The sequence below is a fragment of the Phytophthora sojae genome (genome assembly GCF_000149755.1).
Source record: "Phytophthora sojae unplaced genomic scaffold PHYSOscaffold_4, whole genome shotgun sequence".
NCBI lineage: Eukaryota > Oomycota > Peronosporomycetes > Peronosporales > Peronosporaceae > Phytophthora > Phytophthora sojae.
Window position 1 is genome coordinate 1499410 of NW_009258118.1, and position 22147 is coordinate 1521556.

At 56.1% G+C, this 22147-nt stretch overlaps 6 protein-coding genes across 6 annotated transcripts; 2 read left to right on the top strand and 4 right to left on the bottom strand.

The window, feature by feature from the left end:
• Window positions 1–21: 21 nt before the first annotated feature.
• On the top strand, window positions 22–536 carry PHYSODRAFT_285850 (hypothetical protein; the record flags this gene model as incomplete). The annotated part of the gene is made up of 2 exons (XM_009527660.1): window positions 22–78; window positions 168–536. Coding segments are annotated over exons 1-2 (378 nt in total), but the record flags the coding sequence as incomplete, so codon positions are not given.
• A 1726-nt stretch (window positions 537–2262) lies between these two features.
• On the bottom strand, window positions 2263–5932 carry PHYSODRAFT_314508 (hypothetical protein; the record flags this gene model as incomplete). Its single annotated transcript, XM_009527661.1, has 4 exons — window positions 2263–2615; window positions 2684–2951; window positions 3034–4346; window positions 4438–5932. The coding sequence occupies 4 exons, from the start codon at window positions 5930–5932 to the stop codon at window positions 2263–2265; spliced, it is 3429 nt and encodes a 1142-aa protein (XP_009525956.1).
• A 131-nt stretch (window positions 5933–6063) lies between these two features.
• On the top strand, window positions 6064–8008 carry PHYSODRAFT_501103 (hypothetical protein; the record flags this gene model as incomplete). Its single annotated transcript, XM_009527662.1, has 9 exons — window positions 6064–6208; window positions 6285–6331; window positions 6401–6763; window positions 6845–6940; window positions 7010–7093; window positions 7164–7267; window positions 7338–7428; window positions 7507–7698; window positions 7769–8008. The coding sequence occupies 9 exons, from the start codon at window positions 6064–6066 to the stop codon at window positions 8006–8008; spliced, it is 1362 nt and encodes a 453-aa protein (XP_009525957.1).
• A 126-nt stretch (window positions 8009–8134) lies between these two features.
• On the bottom strand, window positions 8135–8467 carry PHYSODRAFT_330947 (hypothetical protein; the record flags this gene model as incomplete). The annotated part of the gene is made up of 1 exon (XM_009527663.1): window positions 8135–8467. The coding sequence occupies one exon, from the start codon at window positions 8465–8467 to the stop codon at window positions 8135–8137; it is 333 nt and encodes a 110-aa protein (XP_009525958.1).
• Window positions 8468–9331: 864 nt separating this feature from the next.
• On the bottom strand, window positions 9332–9676 carry PHYSODRAFT_300158 (hypothetical protein; the record flags this gene model as incomplete). The annotated part of the gene is made up of 1 exon (XM_009527664.1): window positions 9332–9676. The coding sequence occupies one exon, from the start codon at window positions 9674–9676 to the stop codon at window positions 9332–9334; it is 345 nt and encodes a 114-aa protein (XP_009525959.1).
• A 2497-nt stretch (window positions 9677–12173) lies between these two features.
• PHYSODRAFT_559717 (hypothetical protein) lies at window positions 12174–21173 on the bottom strand (the record flags this gene model as incomplete). Its single annotated transcript, XM_009527665.1, has 5 exons — window positions 12174–13636; window positions 13685–15202; window positions 15272–17239; window positions 17288–20819; window positions 20905–21173. 5 exons carry the CDS (start codon window positions 21171–21173, stop codon window positions 12275–12277), a joined length of 8649 nt encoding a protein of 2882 aa, XP_009525960.1. The 3' UTR covers window positions 12174–12274.
• Between the last annotated feature and the right edge of the window lie 974 nt (window positions 21174–22147).

The following is a 22147-nucleotide window of genomic DNA, read 5'->3' on the forward strand; positions in this document are numbered from 1 at the left end:
GTCCTCGACGACGATCGTGCCTGTCTTCGCGTGCGCTGTTGGCTCGGACGTGCGAAGGAGCCCGTGATCATGCGCACTGTCAGCCTCCTGACATCGCAGCCACCCTCCCGACGCTGCTGGAGTGCATCCAGCAGCTGGTGCAGTTTGTGCAGGACGAGCATGAGTAGTTCCTCGCCGTCCGAGCCCTGGAGCGTCGCGAGCGAGAAGACCGCCGGCAGCAAGTCCAGCAACGAGGCCAAGAGCAACTCGACGCAGTGCGCGAGGAGCAGGATCGAGTGAGAGAGGTCACTTTCGACTGGGCGGTGCTACTGGACGTACTGAGCCATTTGGTCGCGCACTCGCTACTGGGCTCGTTCCAGGCGTTCGCCCCGCTCTCACAGCGCCTGAGCGCGGAGACGCAGCAGAGCATGGACGCCATATTCGGTGACCAGTATCGCGCGGTGCTACAGCGCGGGGAACTCCTGGGGATCGACGCGGCGGCGCTGCAGCCCAGCTCGCGCTTTCGGTCCTGGGCTGCGATGGTCCAGTGGAGCAACGTTCGCCCCATTGAGAACACGCGACAAGACGTCCGCCAGCGTCTCAACCGTGCTGACTGCGTTGATCCTCAAACGCAGCAGCGCAAGATTGACGCGTACAACACGCGTGTGCAGCGCAAGCAGCGCGAAAAGGAACTTCGAGCCCGGATGAAAACTGTGAGCGCGCGTTTGAAGACATCGCGCGTGACGCGTCCACAGGAGCGCGCTCTCGAGCAGGAGGAGAAGTCCCAGCTCAAGGACGAGCTGGAGCTGCTCGAGGGCGAGGATGCGTTGCTCATCAGGCGCGTCCGCCAGTATCGACTGAAGCCGACGCTTGAGCAGGCCCGGCAGCTCAAGAAAACAATGGACGCGTGCCGGTACACGCACAACAAGTGCGTCGAGTACCGGCGCAAGGGTGGTGATGGAGGCGAGAACAAGCTCCAGAAGCTCTTCGTGGCGCGGCCCAGGCAGCGCCAAGTCCCGCTGGAGTACCCGGAAGACATAGGGCCGGCCCCCGAGTGGGTGCTGGAGACACCCGCCTCAGCACGCTGTCAGAAACTTTGTGTCCGCCACCAGCGCGGCCTTCACGAACCTGGCGCGCGGCCACATCACCCACTTCAACATGCACTTCAAGTCCAGACGGGAGAGCAACTACTTCACAATATACGCAGACGCGGAGGCGACTCACCTCAACTCAGCACGACACCGCAGGGGCACGCGGCACTTTGGTCCAGCGCCCCTTCCCCGGGACCGCAAGCCTAAGAAGGTGGATCAGTACCTAACGATCCCCCCGTACCCAACATCCTCATCAGAGCGGACGAGGGCACGGAGATCGAGGGCGAGGTGCGCATCGTGTACGCACACGGATACTGGTACGCCCAGATGCCGCACGTGGTCGCTCCACTGCCCGTGGAGGACACAGGGCGCTGCACAGCGGGGGACCCGGGTCTCAAGGGGTTCCTGACCACGATGGACCTGCAGGGCAACATCGCCCACCTTGGCCGCGCCAACTGGGATCGACTGTTGAAGCTGAAGACCCGCCAGCGAGCGGCCCAACGCCGAATGAGCAGGTTCGTGGCGAACAAGAAGTACCGCAAGCGCCACCACCTCGGCCGCCACACAGGCCGAGAGTGGAAGCAGTTCGTGGCAGCTCGCCGCGAGTTCTACACCGTGACGGTCAAGCTGGACAACTACGTGAAGGACCTTCATTACAAGGCAGTTTCACACCTGTGCCACAACACGGACGTGATACTGCTGCCCAAATTCTCGACTTCGTCCATGTTGCGCCCAAGTGCCCCGTGGACGCACGCGTTCAACGACCAGATGAACACGCTGGTCCACTACCAGTTCCGGCAGAGACTGCTGGCGAAGTGCGAGGTGGCGGGCAAGGCCATGGTGCTGTGCTCTGAGATGTACTCGAGCCGCACCTGTGGCCGCTGCTGCCGCCTCCACCTCACACTGCGCAACGAAGATGTATTCCGGTGCCCCCACTGCGGCTTCCTGGCTGGACGAGACGAGAACGCGGCCTACAACATTCTGCGGTTCGTGTGCGCGGGCTCTCTCTCGGTTTACGCAGTGAATGGTGTAGTGCAGTTGTAGTGGGTAGTGGTTACAGCGAGCATGGCCCCGCCGATGAGAAGCGCTAGGCTTGGCGGGGTGACAGACTGTAACACATTATTATGAGGGGAATTATTGAAATCACCATATATTATTAGGACTTACCGCTCGCTAGTCGTCATTCTGCGGGCTACTTGGCCATCGTCACGAGGAGCCCGTCTTGCTGGTAGAACAGGCGAGTGGTGTAGTCCCCGATGGATGCGCCAATGGTGCCATTGACTCGCATCAGCAGGCCGCCCGTCAAAGAATGGATAATCGTCGCAATAGCCTCCGGGCTCAAGAAGCTCTGCACGTCGGCACTCATGCACTGGCCAACCGATGCCCGCGGACACAGTGACACATGCTCATCGCAGTGAGAGCCTTGGCAGCAAGAGAAGCAGCCGCGAGTGTTTGCAGGGATGAATATCGGCTGGAATACTGCTGGAGAAAACCTAGCTAGAGATTCGGCGTAGTACTTCTTGCACTCCAGCTTCCCATGGTCGCCTAACATGGCATACAAAAGTAAAGTAAGAAGCAGTATCATGAACGATATCGCAAATGAGTTCACACACCTGCCACCTGGTCTTCGCAAGGATACAGCTCGAGATCCACCGTGGTCACAGTAATACTCTCGCTGAATGGATTACGCAGCTCGAGAGACGTTGGAATCCGTGTCAGATGGAAAATCGACGGAATATACAACAACGACGAAGTGACAAGGGTTGGTGTCGCGGGGAAAAGCTCAGCCAGAGTTGACAACTTCGACGGAATCGAAAGAGCTTCCATCGCTGGCTGGAGTAAATCCAGCGAAGTACTCTCCTCTGACCCCTTGATAGCAATCTAACCGAACAACAACAATACATAGTATGATGTCAGTCCACATACCTCGACCAAACACCACGAAGGATTGACGATAAAGTACCTCCTGGGCAGCTCCATGCGTGAAGTACCCACAGACGAAATTGGACAGAAATCTCTCTGCAGTCGCACGGTCGCTCGCCTGCGGGTTGTACTCGAACCTTCCTCGTAGAATCGTTGGTTGGCCGCAACAGTTGAGACTAAAATCCGAGATCTTCGCGGAGCCCATTCGCGCACCATCGAAAAAGACGTCCAAGACGAGTGAGCCCAACTTTGTCTGTACAATCGACGGGTTCTGCAGGGAAAACTCCATCGTCATGACCATGGACTTCTTTGAACCTTGCTCAATGTCGACGCTGAGAACTTTTACGGGCGGGTTGCGAAAGGAATTCATAGCTGGGATCAACGGTTCGCCTTCGACCGGAATGTTGCTCAAAGCTAGCATTCCCATCCGAGTTTCCACATCTGGGAACGCTCCTTGACCTGCTCGACTATCACTAGCCAAACGCATCATGATACTTCCATTGTTCGTAAGCAAGGACTCGATAAAGCCTGACATCCCACCAACGTCTTCCTTGTCATGGAAACCAATCGGATAGAAGTGGCTCATATTCAAGCGGAATGCTCCGCCCTCCGACTGGTTGAACTCGCAGGACTCTCGGGCTGATACCAACGAACCGAGGTGATGACCAATCTCATTCTCCAGAGTCAGAGCAACAGACAAGTTTGAAATTTTCAATGGGATGGCAATAGAGGCTGGCATCTTCACCTTCGCTTTCATGTCAGTGCGGACTTGCATTCGCGTATTGGTCGTCGGGCCTCTCTCACCGGGAGGAGCTTCGTCCAGAATCACATCCAGCTGGTTCATTTTGATGTCCGAAATCATGTGAAAGCCCTTCGCGACGCCGGGGAAGCTTGTCCCAATTGTCAACCCCAGCAGCGCCTCTTTCATCCACACGCAATCGGCATACTGCGTCCCAGTGATCTTCACTACAACTTGCGAGCTGTTGCCCTCGAGATACCTCGAGAAAAATCCCGCCACAGCATCGCTCACTTGGCCAGCAGCATCCTTGGTTGGTTTCAAGTTCCCAGTCATCTTCAGCGAGTAGGTTCCTGGGGCCAGGTTCATCGCACCCTGTAGCTCTCCAAACTTTTCCCGTGGCGAATTCAGGCTTAAGTCCATGGTGAGTGTGCCAATAGACACCGTGAACAAAGATGGATTGCGGATATCAATATGTGTCTCCATCGGTTCTTCGTCCAGAGTAGCGCTACCGGTTCCCGGCAGAGTAAAGTTCTTCACCGTCACATCCTGGAAGTTATTCATTCCATCCAACAGCGCGGTGGTACGAAGAGGCAGTCCATTTAACTTCAATGTTCCTGTGTAAGTCAGACATTCAGAAGAACGGCATCAGACAATGAAGTACTCAAGTACATCTTGTAAGTATGAATGATCGGCACAGCAACGTACCTAGGGCTCCATGACACACGACATCCATACTACCAGCGAGCGTTAGCGGGACCTTATCCTTGACGACCGAGGCACGGACGAATCTGCCAAATGCTCTCCCTTTCTCTGCGAAGTCGAGCTGCGTCAAGCACTCGACAGAAATGTTGCTTCGGCCCACTAGTCTTCCATTGATAATGTCAACAGACCTAGTTGACAGTGTCCCCAACGCCACGTCCGCTCCATTGAGAGTGACATTCATGTGAACGTCCGTGATCGTCAACGCCGAATTGGACCCCAACGGACTGGTGGCCTCCACCAAGACAGCCGTGTCAAGTCGTACGAGCTCGTTAGCCTTGCCCTCTTCCGGGGCGTGCAGTGAAATCCCGCGGAAAAACATGTTCCCGACCAGCGGGTCTTTCTGCGGCGGCAGTGAGCTGTCAATCGTCAGATTCCGCATCGCTTGGTTGTACAGCGCCACCGACGTCGCCTGCGGGTCACAAGTCACGACCGTAAGTGCCGCCGATACATTGCTCAAGTACTTGGTAATGAGTCCACTGATTGCTTCCGAGTTTTCCCCCAGCATATCACCCTGCAGCTCCAGCAAATTGTACCCCTTGCTCATATCTGCCGCCCCCTGCAACGAAGCGCAGTACGGATGAGACGCTTCTCCGTCCGCCACCGGTAAGCTCGTATCCTCTGGCGACCATAAGTGCGCCACCAGCGTCCCCTCCCCCACCGTCGGGTAGTGGGCATTGAGACACAGCGCTCCAACGGGTCTGATCGTCGTGACCGACGGGTTCCTGATGCACGTCTTGATACTGGCCAGCACCTTCTTCTGGGTCGAGCGGCCCATGTCCACCTGGGCGATCTGCATGTCCCGCAGTCCGTCCATGCCCCTGAACTTCATCACCTTCTTGAGCGGGATACCCGAGGCGCTGAGCCTCACGAGACCGCCCAGCAGCCTCACGTGGATGCTCAGCGTGCTGCTGATCTCGTACTGCACCTCCGGCAGCCTCATCATGTCCCCGGCGAATTGGTCCCACGCCCTTTTGTCGCCAATTTCCAGCGTGGAATTGGGGAAGTTCTGGTCGTTGACCCCGTGGCGGATCTCCATGCTCGGGGCCGCGAACGTCCCCACCGGCTGCTGCTTGTACGCGATGGCGAAGGTGGCGGCTTCCACCGTGGCCGGGAATGGGGACGCCGCCAGCAGACTCAGACTCAGATTGAGAGCCACCGAGCTGGCGCCGGGGCGGCTCAGATCCATGCGCTCCACGTGCATGACCGTGTCCTTGATGGCCTTGGTGGCCACGCGCTGGATCTGGCTCGACACGACCGCGTACGCCAGCGCGCCCAGCAGCAGCACGGCGCCCGCGACGGCGGCCAGGCGGCGGCGGTACCAGGGCGTGCGGCCCGCGCGCTTGCCGTCGCCGCTGTACGCGCCCTCGTGCGGCCCCAGCAGCGGCTGCTGCGCTGCCAAGCGCTCGTCCAGATCCAGCTCCAGCTCGTCGTGGTCCATGGCTCGGTTGGTCATTTATCTTCAACTGACCTGGGAATTTTGATGGGGGAAACGGTACTGTCATGTGTCATAAATTGAAAACATGATATGCTCTTAGGTAGGATTAGTGTTTGAGATTATCATTTGTCAAAATGCGGGCCAAGGTGGAGGGCGACGCGGCCAAGGAGGCCAAGGAGGTGAAGGCCGAGAGCGAGGGCCCGGGCTTCCCCGTGGGGACCACGCTGGTGGCGCGCTGGATGGGCAAGACGGAGCGCACGTGCGTCGTCATCGATCGGAGTGCGTGGCGCCGCAGATGCCGCCTCCGGAGCGAATCGTGACAAAAGTTGGTACTAATGCCTTTTTGACCCTACAGCGGCGCTGAGCAACGACCGGTTCAAGTATTACGTGCACTGGCATGATGTACGGGCCCTTTGCAGCAAAAGTTGTATTAGTACCAACTATTGACATTCTCTCTGTTGCCGAGTCCAGTTTAACCGCCGCATGGATGAGTGGATCAACGAGCACGAGATTGTGCGCCGCGGCACCGACGAGGAGACGCTCAAGCTGCAGGAGAAGGACGCCAAGGAGAAGGAGAAGGAGCAGCGCGCCAAGAGCCGCAGCAGCAGCAAGGCGGCCGGGTCCGACAAGAAAGACTCGGCTGCTGCAGGTGGTGCTGCTGGAGCTGCTGCTGGAGCTGCTGCTGGAGCTGGAGCCGATGCCTCGGCCCGCACGCGCGGCCAGAAGCGCAAGACGCCGGACGACCAGGAGTTCGCGCCGCCAGAGGAGCACGATGAGCACGAAGGCATGGACGCGGCCAGTATCCGCGAGCACGAGGAGGTCACCAAAGTCAAGGTGAGCAGGTGCAGTTTTCTATTGGATGTTGAAGTTTTGTGATTCTAAGTTGTGTGTGGGTGTGTTTTCTGGGTTGGGTAGAACGTGCGATTTGTGGAAATGGGGCGCTTTCGGATGGCAGCCTGGTACTTTTCGCCATTCCCCAAGGAATACTTCCCGGATGGCTCAATTGACTGTGTGAGTTGCTACAAATGACATACAATGCCGTTTCGATGTGCTAACAATTCTATGCTTTATGCTGGCCAGCTGCACTTTTGCGAGTTCTGCATGGCCTTCTTCTGCCACAAGCGCGAACTGACCGTGCACCAGGAACGTCGCGTCTGCAATCGCGTAAGTGTATACTACTGGTTGTTTGTGGTGAGGCGGTTATGTTGTTTGACTCACACGTTTACCACGACAGCACCCGCCCGGTAACGAAATCTATCGACATGAGAATCTGAGTGTGTTCGAAGTGGATGGTGCAATTTCCAAGATTTACTGCCAGAACCTCTGCTATTTGGCCAAGTACGTCTCATCCGTTTTACCTAGACGTTTCATCGATGTAGTTGTCGTGCTGACATGTCTGTTGCCACAGACTCTTCCTGGACCACAAGACCCTGTATTACGACGTCGATCCGTTCCTGTTCTACATCGTATGCGAGGTCGATTCGCGTGGTTTCCACCCCGTGGGGTATTTCTCCAAGGAAAAATACTCTGAGCTGGGGTACAACCTGGCGTGTATCCTCACGTTCCCGTGCCACCAGCGCAAAGGTTACGGCCACTTCATCATCCAGTTCTCGTACGAGCTCAGCAAGAAGGAGGAGAAGGTTGGCTCCCCGGAGAAGCCGCTGTCCGACCTTGGACTGGTCAGCTATCGGAGCTATTGGACACGTGAACTGCTGCGTATTTTGAAGGAGTATCCCGAAAAGGAGGTGTCTATCATGGAGCTCACCCGGGTATGTTTTTTTTTCTCACCGTGGATGCATATAGGAGGCGTCCAACTGATCCCTGCGTTGTACCTTTCAGATGACATCCATCAAGAACGAAGATATCATCGCGACGCTGCAGCACCTCAACATGATCAAGTATCTAGGCGGGCAGTATGTGTACGTGGTGCCAAATCAAATAGTGGACGCTCATCTGACGAAGCTGACGAAGAAGGGCCCGCAAGTCGTCCCGGAGAAGTTGCACTGGGCGCCGCTGCACTTGGATATCAAGCGTGACAAGTGGTCGCTGAAGGCCATGACTGCTGACAAGGAGGACTAAGTCGAAGACGGAAGCAGGAGGTACTGTAATTCATGCAAGGCAATGTTGTTTTATGTGTATGTATGCTTGTTTGTCCTACTGGTCTCTATCCCCCTATACATTCTTCTAAGTCGTGTGGTTCGCTAGTCATGGAGTTGTTGCATTCTGGCAAGCCAACTGGAACTCGAGCTTCTGCTCTTGAGTCATCTCACTCTGCGCTGACTCAAGTATGCCAGACAGGCCACTGCTCTGCAGCGACTTGGAGCACTGCAAGTGGTACCACTCCATGAGCATGAAACCCTCGAGGTGGACGAACATGAGCCCGAGTTGCCACTCACCCTTGGCGATGCGTTGCGAGCACACTTGGCAGGTGGTGGTGGCGATGGGTGCCACGCGCGCCACGGCTTGATCGCATCGGCTCCAGGAGCTGCTGGACCGTGGACTGGTGCCTGGTGGCGGTGCGTCGGGAAGTTGGTCCATGCTGATAGTTAAGGTGAGAAGTACGCAGGAGGAGGCAAATCCAAATCTACAAGAGGCTGGAGCTCGACCGGCGGACAGGAATCCAAGATGGCAAGCTAGCTGGTGATTTATCTTTCAAGGCGGACTTGATTCATACGGTGATGAAGTGACGACGACAAGGCAGAACAGCTTGAGCCCTTGCAGCGGTGAGCAAATTCGCCTTGTGGCTACATTTTCAGCGATCCTAGATGGAGTCATCCCCAAGGGTTGTACATTTCTCAACAAGCTTACCAGTGTGCAACTACTGATTTTTTTGCTTGTTCGTGTAACTTTCTTCGTAGCATACTGACGGTGCAGTCCGCCAAGAGTGCAGGGTGCGAAATCGAGCACGTATTTGCTGTATCCTGTTGGATAACATTGCAGTTTGCCATTTCTGCCCCACTTCACTTTCCATCCACGAATGCGCTTCATCCCAGGTAGAGAAATCCACAGCCGAACGTGGACATCGTTGAAGTGCATGGTACAGCCGAAATCCCAGCTAACGTGTGCCACGTACGTAGTATATCCTATTCGATCCAGGCTACCAGGTATAGAACGCAGGTTGTACGCCTGGAAATCTTTCGCCAAGCGACCACTGTACAAGGTATCAGGTGAATGAATTCCCGGGTACTGTAACCACGATACGTTAATTCGGTTTATCTTGTTCTACTGGTGTGTGTATGTATGTCTATCTACTCTTTGCATCGTTTTCTCTCTTGCTGCCCCTCTCAACACTGGGGCGACTGCTATTGTGCTTGCTCTACATGTACTACTGGACTGCGACGGTAACTCACTCAGACGGCACTCGACATCGATACATCATATACGAGTTGCGTCCGGCTGGGATCACGAGGCGGCCGCCTTCTGGCACGCGGCCTGGAACTCTTCCTTCTGCGCCGGCGTCATCTCGCTCTGCACGGTCTGGAGGACGTCCGAGAGGCCGCTGCCCTGCAGCGACTTGGAGCACTGCAGGTGGTACCACTCCATGAGCATGAAGCCCTCGACGTGGATAAACATGAGCCCGAGCTGCCACTCGCCCTTGGCGATGCACTTGGAGCAGACCTGGCACGTGGTGGTGGCGATGGGAGCCACGCGCGCCACGGCCTGGTCGCAGCGGCTCCAGGAGCTGCTGGAGCGCGGGCTCGTGCCCGGGGGCGGCACCTGCGGGAGCTGGTCCATCTGCGTAGCCATGGCTAGTCGGTACTTGAAGCAGCTGAAGCTGGAGGCTGAAGTTACTTGCAGTCGAGACGAGACTGCAGTTGGTGCTTGGTTGGGGACAACGCGTGTCAGGTCAGGTCAGGCAGACAAGGCTCGGCTTCGGTGGTCAGTGGAACCGAAGGAGGAGGAGGAACTTGCTTCAGGAGGAGGAGGCGAATCCGAAACTGCAGATGGGGCTGGAGGACACGCTCGGCGCTCGGCACTCGGCAAAGGAGGTGGAGGGTGGCGTTCGGAGCCTGTTACTGTGGCAGGCTTTTCGCTGTGATGTCGCGAACGAAACTGATCACTGGCGCGCGCGGCTGACGGACGATCGGGCGGACGATTGACGGACGGACGGAGCAACAGGCGGCGGCGGGCTTCCTCCGGTGCCTGTGGGTATGGCAGCGAAATGCGTTCTGGAGCGGGGTCGTGCCTGCCACCTGCCGGCCCGGTGCGCCAGCGGAGCACCGCTCTGCTCTGCTCTGCAGTGACAGCGGCTCGGCAGCCGATTTTTCGACGCCGTTAAAAGACGGGGACTTGTCGTCGCGTCGCCACGAGCTCCGCCACGACCGCACGACTATCGCCGACTTAGCCAAATCGCAGGGATGCCGGCGTTTGGCGCTCTATTGAGCGCTGCTGCACTGTGGGTGAGTGTTAGGTGGGGGTGGAAGGCCATCGGATCGGAGACCGAGAGCAATCCTGCAGCCAAGTAAAGATACTGGAGAACCCCTCACGGGCGGCGGCGCAGCAAGCAAGCGCGCGAGCGAGCGAGAGCGTATCGCAGCGACACCACGCTGATTCGGCGTCGCGCCCTGCTGCTGGCGGCGCCATGCGAAGGCGCTTTCGTGGCTCGCGCCAGCAAATTCTGCCGAGCCGATCGGGGCGGCCAGCTGGCGCGGGGCCGTCCAGCTTTGCGCCGCTCCGGGGCCCGGCCCCGCCCGCTCTGCGCTCTGGGTTGGGCCTCTTGGTCCGATGTGCTGGCGCGTGCGGGCGGCACTTTCTCCTCGGAAATATTCGCGCGCTGCCAGCGCCGGAGCCGGTCGATCCCGGACCGGATCACCACTTTTTTCAGAGGTCTCCGTCTCGTGGCGCCGGCGCCCGCTCCCTGGAGACAGAGCTGTCTGTCATGCTCTCGCGAAGCGAGGTTGGCTTCGTCAGTTGTCTTGCCGCGCCGTCCTGCTGGAGGGTGGCAATGCAATGCATTGGGTTGTATGTACTGATTGCTGCCGGGTGCGACACGAGGCACGAGCGCCAAACAAAGGACGCTCGCCGTTTGGCCATTCTTTCGAGTCCGCCCAGGGCGGAGCTGGAGCTGGTGCTCCCTATATCATGTCGGTGCTCGGTTCTTGTTCAAGTCGATGGTGTTTCGGGCTTGTCTGCTGCGTTAACTGTCACGGGGACGAGCAGAGACACGGCAATGGAGACGAAGCTCGTCGCCACATTGCACCGGCGGACCAGGCCGTCGTAACGCGGTGATTGCCGAGTGAACTTTCTCCACGGCACCAAACCTCGGGGGCTTCCTCCTGCGTAGGGTAAAAGTCAAAAGGTTCACTCAGCCCAGCCCTCATGCGTGTCAAAATTTGCCCGTGATCTGTTCTGGGCGGCGCGACGACTGCGCGAAGCTTCGCACTCGCGTAATTTAAACGAGCAATTAAGCTATTCAAGTAGATTACCCTTGATTTGTTGCAACGTAAATAGGTTTGTGTCACTACTAATAAGTAGGTAAGGACCAAACCTTTAGAAAACGGATAAGTAGGTTTGGCCCTAACCTACTTATAAGTAGTAACACAAACCTACTTATGTTGCAACAAATCAAGGGTAATCTACTTAAATAGCTTAGTTTCTCAAATTTACACTTGGACGTCCCTCTGTTCGTCAAGTCCCGCTTAGGCGAGATCCGCACGGCGTCCAGGTGGTGGTGAGTCTTTCGTCAGTCATTCCATGAGCGAAGCTCAGCGGCAGGCCGAGAAGCATGGAGTGACGATACTGACACGCGCGGTCGACTAAGCTAAGTGGCTACAGTCTCACTTGCCGATCCTTGGAACCAGTTGGCTCGGGTACATGTAGAGGAAGGTTGAAGCACAAAACCTTTCAGCGCCATGACATGGCTCCAAGGAGCTCCATCGTAGGCCCGCTCGCCCTGCGCGGAGGATTTGTCGAGCGCATGGCCATGAAGAGGAGCCACGGCACGGCAAGCACGAGGCTGGTCTCATAGAGTAGGATAGAGTTTGCTTCAACTGCTGAGCTACGTGGCTTCAGTCGCAGCTCATCTTGAGCCTCATCTCGAGTTATTTCGTTCGTCCATCGAAAAGGGTAGAAAGGGAGGAAGAGATGCAAGTTGCAGCGCGAGACTCTCGACGCTCGTCATGGAGCCCCGTGTCGTCATCAGCATCGCACAGCTTCAACGTAAAATAAATGGCAGCAATTTCTTTTTTCTTTATCAATTCACCTCACAAAGGCACCCGATCCTCCACGCTCTGCCGGCCGGAAACCCCCTGTGGCTTGGCCCGCGAGCAGTGGGTCCGTGCAGCTCGCTACATAATGTTAACTCCCTCCCCTCGCCCCTCGAGCTCGCTCGCTTGCTTGCTTGCTTTACATGAAATCGTCCGTGCCGCTGCCGTCCCCCTGCGTGTCCAGATGCACCGCCCGGAAGCGCTCGTTGCTGTCGCGGATCTCGTCCTCGCTGTCGTCATACTCCACCGTCTCCGCGTCCGCATCCACGTCCACCGTCTCTACTACCATGTCGGAGGAAGGCGCGGTCGGAACGCTCGAGCCCTCCCCATGGTCAGCGAACCCGCCTCCTGTCATGGTCATGTACCCATCGACGGAGTCGGCGGCATCCGCAGCGTCCCCTTCACCGTCTAGTGCCGCCACCGTCGAGCTGTGGAGACGCACGGTCGGCACGGGCGGCTTCGCCTTCTCGTTCTTGACCCACACCTTCCAGCCATCCACGGGCGGAGACTCGTCATCAATGTGCGACTGTACAAAGTAAAAGTCCTCGTCCGACATTGTCCCCAGCAGACTCTTGTTCGGCGAGTAGGAAATGTACCAGCGACGCGCCTTGCTAGGCATGCAGCAGCGGAACAGCGTGTACTCGATGTCGCTCTTCACGCAAGCGTAGGTCAAGCAATTGTCGTGGATGTGAGACGTGCTGACGTACACTCCGTTAACCGAAGCATAGCCCGCCCCTTCCACCACGTATCGCCGCTGCTCCTCCTGGTAGGGGATACCAAGCGCCTCGCCCAGGCGCCATAACATCTCCAGCTTTGCTGGTTCCCGTTTGAGCAGCGCAAGACGCCCGCCCAAGCTAGGCTGGAGCGACTCGAGGCGCAGCCACTCGTAGAGCCACTCCCATTCGCTGCGGTGCTCTGCTAACCACGTGCTCACTGCAGGCACGCGCGCACGCAGCTCCAGCACTAGGATCAGCTGACGGTACACGAAAAGCGGGACGTGTGTGGTGCTCGCGTAGCGTGACCGCAGACTCTCGCGGCTTCTAGCTGAACTGAGCAGCCCGTAATCGCTGTGAACCAACGCCAACTCTACCAGTTCCTTTTGGTAGTCGCACTCGTAGCCCAGTACGCGCTGCACCGCCACGGTACAAGCGTCCACAACAGGTTGTCCCTTCCATCCCGTTTCAGTGCTCTGCAAGCAGTGCAGAAGAGCACGCAAGAGGCGCGTCGACGTCTCATGGTCTCCCAAACTCAAGCGTAGCAGGAGATCACACGTGGTTTCTGCTTCCTCCTCGAGAGCCGAGTCGAAGAACACGTCGTTAAGCAGCGCACCACGGCTTAACGGGCTAAGCCCTTCTAGAACTTGTGCTCCAGTAGGGACGTCTCCGTTCGTCATGGAGTGTCTCTGGAGGTCCTCGCTGAAGCCGAATGCGCGTAGATCCTGAAGCACAGACTTGGTAGATGAAGCTGCCATGTCCGTGTAATACAGCATAAACCCATCAAGCTCCACACGTGCAGCTTCTGTAGCCGAGTCATCCTTCACCGAGTCAACGCTAGGTGTCCCATACTTGGCAAGCATACTTCGAGCCTGCTGCTCAACAGCGGGACTGGTCGTTGCACTGCTAAGTGACACAGAAAAGAATTTCTTGAGCTCCTCGAGACTCAGACCAGGGTTGCCATCAGGACCTCCCTGCGTCTGATGGTCTTCAAAGATCTCAGCCAGCGCATGCTCAGCCTTGTCCGACAAAACCGTGCGGTGCGGATACTGCGTGCTGCCCTCCGTCAGCAATGGTTCCGTTGTGCGCCTAGGCAGCCCCAAGATTGCAATGACAGCTTCCAGTAGATACTGGTAATCCGGCGAGGCGTACCGCGAAGCAGTAGGCTGCAATGTCGAGGACGGGAAAGCATCCTTCAATGCGCTCGGGCCGCGTTCGCACAGGAAAAAGTTAACCAACCGCGCAATCATCTCCAGTTGTTGCAGTTGAGAGCGAGCCGTGGCACTGATTTCAGCACAGTTGCGCAAGAGCATGAAGCACTCCTCCAAGTGTGACTGTTGCATGATGGATGTTTGATCCAGGAAAGAAGCGATAGCCTCCAAAAACGATCGGATTACTGCCGTGTCAGCTGCCGCAGCTGCTTCAGCGCTCGCTTCATCCAGCGCCGCTTGCTCTTCCTTCCGGTGAGCTTCGTACGCTGTGAGTGCACGCGAAACCAAGTGCACGAAGGACTGGCGAGCAATCGAGTCGGGGCATTCGAAAAGCAGTCCGCGCAACCAAACAATTCGCTTCGATGTCGATAGTGCCGAAAAGAAGCGCGCGCAGATAGCCTTGGATCGGGTGAACTTGGATGCCAGCACAGTGATCCACCGTGCAATTCCGTGCTTCTCGCGCGAGTGCAACAGCACACTCAGCACAAACTCGACGCCGATCTCTGTCAATGTCATCTGGATTTCTTCATCGGCACGGACCGCTGGTACTGCTATCGCCACTGGCGCGGCTGGTGGAGTTGCCGGGTCTGTCGACTCCGGTGGCGGCGATAGAGCCATGGGCACAGCCTCATCCGAAGATTTGGCAGGGGTATCTTTGATGTACTGGGACTGCACCATCTCACGAAGGAACTCGTGGAATTCCACATCGAACAGGTACGAGTTTTGCAGGAACGCCTCATTGGATTTCCACACTTCAGCTTCATACTCGCAACGATCTTCATCGGGTGCAGCAACAACCACATCGGTTGATGTTTCAGACCCAGCATCAGCCTTTTCAGCTGGCGTAGCCTCAGGCTCGTTGGGGATAACCTTCTCATAAAAGAGCATGAGGGCGTTGCTGAAGACTTCCATCTCCATAGAGTTGTTGGAACCGTGCCACGACCGCCGCTGCACTCCCCCAAAACACTCAGCCTCGATGTTAGCCGGGTCAAATGGTGTCACATCTTCATCATCATACTTGAACCACTTCTCAGACACGTGATCGTAAATGAAGGAATAGTAGTGACCACCTTGAGCAACACCAGAGTGCACCAGAATACCCTTTAGGCGGTACTCGTAATTAGGGTCCGATTGGGCCGAGCTCTTCTCATCACTTTCGCCTGTCACGCTTCGCGGCGAAGCTGCAAGCTTGATGCTCGACCTAGGGGACACTGAAGACGAAGAAGTTCGGATCGCCGGCGTATCTCTATTCACATCAGCCATAAACTCGTCGGAGTCGCTCGAGTCATCAGAAGCCATATCTTCGTCAGCAGACGTATCTTCGCGCTCTTGTTGCGAAGTTGAACGAGCCTCTTGCTCTTCGATGCCCGCCTTCGTGTATGGTTTCATGCTCAGACGCATCGGGAACGAACAGCGGTTGTTCAACTTAACGGTCTCGAATGTCGTGTAGTCAAGGTCGAACCGTTTTAGGTGAAGAATCAACAGGTTCGGTAGCGACCCGAAGCACGTGCGCCGTACCGCAGCCTTTTTGGTAGCACAATTCTCGCACTCGACCTTGTTATCACCATCCATCAGCTCGCCTTCAACAAAAGCCGATAGAGACTCCTCAATGCTCTCCTTGCCACGGATCTGCAACTCTAGGCGGATAAAAGGCTCTTCACGCTCGTAGCGGTGTCCGCAGTCCTTCGGAAGCTTCTGCGAGATGAGTTTCCCACCGAGTACGTCTTGAAGACACCTCGTTCCCTGAGGGGTTGTTTTCAAACCAGTCTCCAGGCGGTCCAACAGTTTGTCGCAAAACTCGGTGGCATCATTCTGCTGGTACACCGAAAACTCCAAGTTCAGGCATGTGCACGAGTCAACGAATGCCTTCGGGTTGAAGTAACGCATTTCGCTGTCGCGCAGATAGCAGAATGTTCGCTGAAGTTGGCGAAGAACTTCCAGTGTCGCGTCAATGCCCGTCAACTCTGGCTGCAGGATGACATAACGGCCATTTTCATTTCCCGGTCGCCCTTCTGCAAGCACAAAGCTCGCCTCGCCACCATTGTCGTATTTCATTGTATGCTGGCCCGTCAGGTCGTCGTATCCGACAACATTGGCTTCGTAAACTCGACCCCCCAGGCACTCCAACGCCACACGACAGCCAACCAAGCGCTCTGGAAACTTTTCGGCCTCAGCTTTTGTAGGCTCTCGAGGGGTCGGACGCGGTGCTACCTTGGCACCTAGCAACCCTTGGCGCAGCGTCGGGTGCATGAACAACTGCTGCAAGAAGGAGTTCATGTAGCACGAGCAGCCTTGGTTCTTGAGACCGACATGTTCGCCGTTGCCACGTGTTTCAATGTTGTTTTCTTGACCCCACTTAAACCGCAACGCGTCGCTTCGGGTAAACAACCTGGTCAAGCGACCCTGCAAGTCGTGCAAAATACTGGAGTCATACGAAATCGCACTCGCTAGCAACTTGAACGCTGGCCGGCGAGTCTCCAACGACACACAAAGCGGACAGCGGTGTCGGTCTTCAGAAGGTAAAGTGAACAAACAGTCCTCATACACAACATCTACAATGTCGCGAGCGATTCCAGCTCGCACATCAGCATGCACCACTAGAACTTCACGCAAAAACTCCAAAAACCCGATAAGCACCTCGCCTGACCGCTCGTTGCAAGCTAGGAACTTGCTCGAAAAGCCGCGACGCAGCTTTGACACAACAGCCTGAGCCAACTTTTGGCAATATGAAGATGTCTTGCCGCCCTCGAGACGCGCCAACGAGCAAAGCATACGTGTGTACTGGTCACACGGGGCGGCTACGTTCTCGATGCGATCAATGGACTGGACGCACTCCTCGAACACTACTTCGGCAGCTGCATCAGACGCCTTGCAGACAGATTCCAACGACGATAGCCATTGGTCGCGCACTTGCTCCGACTCGAACTTCATGAAAATGCTGACAATGATAGCCCGTGGCTCCAGCGCCTTAATATACTTGGCCGCCGCATCATGTGCAATTGATACAATTGACTCGACGGTCTTCACAGCATCGATCAAAATCCGGTACGCTGTTTTCTTCGCAGGTGTTTTCTCTTCAACACGGGTATACTCGGATACCACAAGCTCAGCGATCTTAAGAACCAGCTGGTCATAACGGCTTTGCTCCACAATAATTTTGGCCCTTGGGGCGTCGGCGCCCTCACCTCCTGCGTGATCTGCAGTCAGGGAATCATCTCCAGAAACCACCGTGGCCGGTACCTCCCCATTAGCAGTAGCTGAGTACAATCCATTCTCGTGGCCCGAGTCGAAAAGGCAAAACTTCAGGATTCGAAGCGCCACTGCAGCACCCTCATTGAAGGAGCTTTCGTGGAAGTTCGCGCTAATAAAATACGATAGTACTTCGTGAAACCCACCTCCAGATATGAAGCGCTGGAGATACGTCTGCGCAAACGGGATTTTGGCGACGTCTGAAGGGAGAAGCAGCGCATCCATAATCTGTAGTGTGTAAATAGCCTGGTGAGAGGAGATTCCTTTCACCAAAGATGACCAATCCGGCTTAGTTCCACCATTAGCAGGCTCATCCGATGGGGAATTCATAGCCACATCTCCGTCGCTTGTCTCAGAAGCACCGATACTTGAAACGCGGTTCAAAAGCTCCTCGCTAGTAGGGATCTGCTTCAAAAAGGCCCACAGCAACTCGTGAACAGAATGACCCTCCACGATATCTAGCACTCGGAAAAGAATCCCGAAGTATGAGGCATCGCGAGCAATAACTAAGCCAGGGTGGTGCTGGGATGAGAGGGAAGAAGGCGAGGTAGGTGATTCCTTGCCCGCCGAGGTCATCACTTGGTCTTGGTCCATCAAGTTGGAGCTAGAACGTTGAACAACTGAGTTGAACATCAGAACGCGCAGTTCGCTGGACTCCGTTATCTGCAAGTCTGCGAGTGTCTTCTGATCTCCAGTAATTGCCGAACCTGAAGAAAGAATTTTCGTCTGCTGCATCGGATGACCCACCAACTTTTCGATTTGCTTGCGGAAAAGCCACAGAGTCTGGTTTGAATACGCTGATGCCTGCATGGTTCGAACCGCATTATCTTGACTCGAGTTTGCTGTCGCTGATGCGCCAGCTGCCCCACTCGCATTGGATGACGGGATCCGCTGGGCAATAACTTTAATCGTAAAGTACGCACCGCGGCCGCTCAAGCCATGTGGGACGAAGTTTTGCTTCTTGCGAGCACTGGAAACCAGCCCCGTCAGCAAACTTGAGCACTGCTGGACTAACTTCAGCGAGTCTGGCGAGCTGTCCTCCACTGTAGACAACTGCTTAAATACACGCGCCAAGAAATCTTTGATGCCAGCGTCTGATTCGCTTTCACCTGCGCGGGTAAGCTCGTCGGACGATCGTTCATAAACGCGAAGCAACTCGCGCGTAGCCATTTCAGCAACTTCAAGTGGGGCTTCGAATGCGATACGCCACAAAGCATCCATGCCGAGCAGGTTGAGTGTGTTTGTTTCCCCGGATTCTTCAGTGCGTTGCATCAGTTTCTGCTGTGCATTAAGCCCCACGAAGTATGCATTAAAGCACTTGTACCCCATACAGCCAAGGGTCCGGAAGTCGGTTTGCTTGCACAACAGCTCGTTGAAAACGTAGAAGCACACATCCAAATTGAAGGCCGAGCCGATTGATCCCCCAACAGTACTCAGGCTAGGTGCTGCTCCACCTTGCTGGTGGTTACGCATACTGGTCTGGTTGAAAAAAATCAAGCAGAACTCGCGTTCAGCAGGTGACGACGAAAGGACTTGCCAGAGACGCTCAATCTGCGGGATCGACAGCTCCAACTTCGGAGACTTGACGTGGACGTAGTGGATCAACTCTAAACGATGGCCGATGGCTGTGCGATAGCTCGGCGATTGTTTGTCCGTGCTCCGAGCCACAAAGGTTGCAAGCTCGTCAAACAGCAGACTCACTAAACCATGCTCTGAATTGAGCGACTCAACAACGAGCGCCTGATCCATACGATACGAGTCGATCAGAAACTTTAGTAGCTCCAAAGACTTGGACGCTGTTGAATCCTTGCTTGTTAGCTCCGCCGACGTAACGGATGAAGTGCTTATAACCGAGCTGGTGCTTCCGGGTGCCGGCGGAACGGTTGAAGAGGACGGAGATGCAACAGAATCGGGGGCCGAGCTTGATAGCAAGCAAGATTTCTTAATTCCGTCAATGCATTCGTTCAAGAACGCCTTCCGTAACGGCTCGCCGTACTCGCTCCGTAGTCCTTCTTGGAAAAAGTCACGCAGGCTTCTACTTAGCCTGATGTTTGCAATACTGCAATGCATTTGAATGGACCAAAGCAGCTGCAAGATCGCTGTCGTGACGTTCACGTTGCGCTCCATTAAGAAACTCGGTGAGTTGGTTGCTAACCGCTGCAAAAACGAAATCAACTCCGGGAAAGGCTCGTTCTTCTCCAAGTTTCTCAACAACGACGCGTGAATACTTTCCACCAGATGCAACAGTAGTTCGTTCGACAAAAATGGCACCGTCGTGATCAGCAGGTTGTGAATCTCATGAACCAGCGTCTGGTCTTTCTGGATACAGGACTGCCAAATTACGTCAATAGCGTGGGCATCCAGCTTGTTGGATTCCGCTAAAAACTTCACCAGCAACGCGCTTCGCGACACAATCTCGCGATGAATTCTGTCGCCAAAAATCTCCTCCAGAATCTTTTTCTCCACCACCCACGCACTAAGTATGTAATCCAGTCGTGTCCGATCCTCTTCGCCGTTATCTTGAACGCTTTCCGCAATTAGTTCAGGAGCAGGGGCTTCTCCTTTGCCTGTGGGGATCCAGTTGTGGGTCGGGGGCAGGTACTCCTCGTACTGTGATTGGTGCTGGTAGTAATCAATATCTTGGTCCGACCCAGGCTGCATCTTGTCAGCTTCCGAGATAAACCACCACTTTAATCCACTTTTCATGGTGCAACAGAAGAGCGTAAACATTTGACCTGTTTCGTGCTGTCGGAAAACGTAAGTTGCCGAAGTGGAGTTGGCCTTCAAGGTGTACACACCATTGACGCCAGCAGTACCGGCGTTTCGGACAAAGTATCGAGGCGGGAACGCACGCGACGCGCGAGCACAGTTGACGATCTGGTTGATTTGCTCCAGTCCAAACAGTCGCAGAGGCAACGAGGTCGATTCCACGTACCTCTCCGTAATATCAAGCCAAAGCGGGTTTATGGCCTCGGATGAGACAATCCCGGCGTCTACCAGCCTCCGAATGATAGCGATCACGGCGCCTACAGAGTCACTCGACTCCCTCTTCAGCACTGAGTCCGAGATCTTTGTGAAGTACGTCATGATCAGCACCGAGATCTTAGTGCAGATGTTTTCTGGGACGGATGTTCGGAACTCCAGCAGCGCCTGCAGCAAGATGCGGATGTCCTCGCTGTCCATCGTGGTCTCCAGCTCGTCCCCCTCCTTGTGGTTCTGCATGAGCAGCTCCAACGTGCTCAACAGCAGATGGAACCCCTTCAACTCGCAGAACGCCTCGATACACTGCGCGCGCACTTCCGGGGACCCCGGCACCTTGTTCCAGTAGCTGCCGATCATGGCCGACGTGCGGAGGTCCTTGTAGAACGTCTTCTTTTTGCTGAAGATCAAGGTCAGCACGGGCAGCGCCTGGAAGTACTTGCCCGCCTTGAGCTGCGCGATCACCAGCGGCACCGCCAGCGACAGACACTGCGTCACACACGACTTTTCAAAAGATCCGATCTTGCTGGCACTGGCAGCAGCAAAACAAACAGAGAAAGACAATGTTAGAGAGATCCGCGTCAAAAGCACAAGTGACATGGGCTTGTTGCACGCACTGCTGGTCCAGCATGATGCTGATGATCTTGAAGAAGGCGTCGTCCAGGAAGGCCTGGCTCTCGGGCCGGTCGACGTGCTGGTAGGCGGCATTGAGCACCTTGACGGCGTTCTGCCAGCCCACGGTGGACTTGAGGCGCAGGTCCTCCTGCACCACGTGGAAGAGCTCGAGGTCCTCGTCCTCCATGTCGCCCTGCATCAAGTGCGTGCTCTCCTGGCTCTTCTTGCGGCGCTTCTGGCCGTCCTTGTCCTGGGCGGGGGCGCGCTCCATGGACCGGCCGTGCAGCTTCTTGTCGCCTTTGCCCGCGCTGCTGCTGCTCGTCGAGGGGCTGCTGGGGCTCGGTAGCGCGGGTATCGTGCAGGCGGTCGCGGAGCTGCGTGCCACAGGCTCCGAGCTGCCGCCGCCGCTGCTGCTGCTGCTACTACTGGTACTGCTGCTGCTGCTATTACTGCTGCTGCTTAAGTTGCCGCAGCCGCCGCTTGAGTTGCTGCAGGCCTTCGACTTGGAGCTGCTGCAGATCCGCTTCCTCTTGCGCTGCCGCCGCTGGCCGTCGTCGCCTGCCGTCCTTCCTCTCGGGGGTGGGTGGACTGGCTGGCTGAGTGGCTGGCTGGCTGGCTGGCTGAGTGTGTGTGTGTAGCCTCCCGCTTGCCCTGCTGCCTCTGGACGGTCGCGCTGCTGCTGCTGCCGGGGGCGGACGCTGCTGGTGGCTTCGACACTCGCGAGGCTTTTGGCTTTCTTTTGGGTTTTCTCCCCCGAGCGAGCAGCGGCGCTAAGTGCGGATCGGGCATTAGGTTCGCTGTGGTGGGTTGAAATCTGATTTTTCGCGAAAGCGAAAATTCATGTTTGGAAGAGCAAATTGCTGCGGCGGACACTACAGTATAGTATGAACAACTGAGACGTCTTTGTTGGCCGCTCTCGTGCTGGAGACTCTGCTTAACCTGGCGCAGGCTTTCCGTGGGCTGAACTAGTGATCCTCGACCAAACCCAGTGGTCGCAGCATTGGCCAGCATAACGAATCGCGCGACTACCGCAATTCTACTAACAGCAGGTGCCAGTGGCAGTTCGTCCAGCGTGGCCGCAGTTTACCACAACTACAGGAAGCGCTCACTGATAGCGCCAACCTGAACTCATTGCGTGGACGACGGACTTGTACGGGTGCTGAGGGTGGCGATGGCAAAGCCCATCGTATCGATGACGCGTGGGAGTCTGAGTCTGACGAAGAGGAAGTTCTGAAGCGCCCGCGC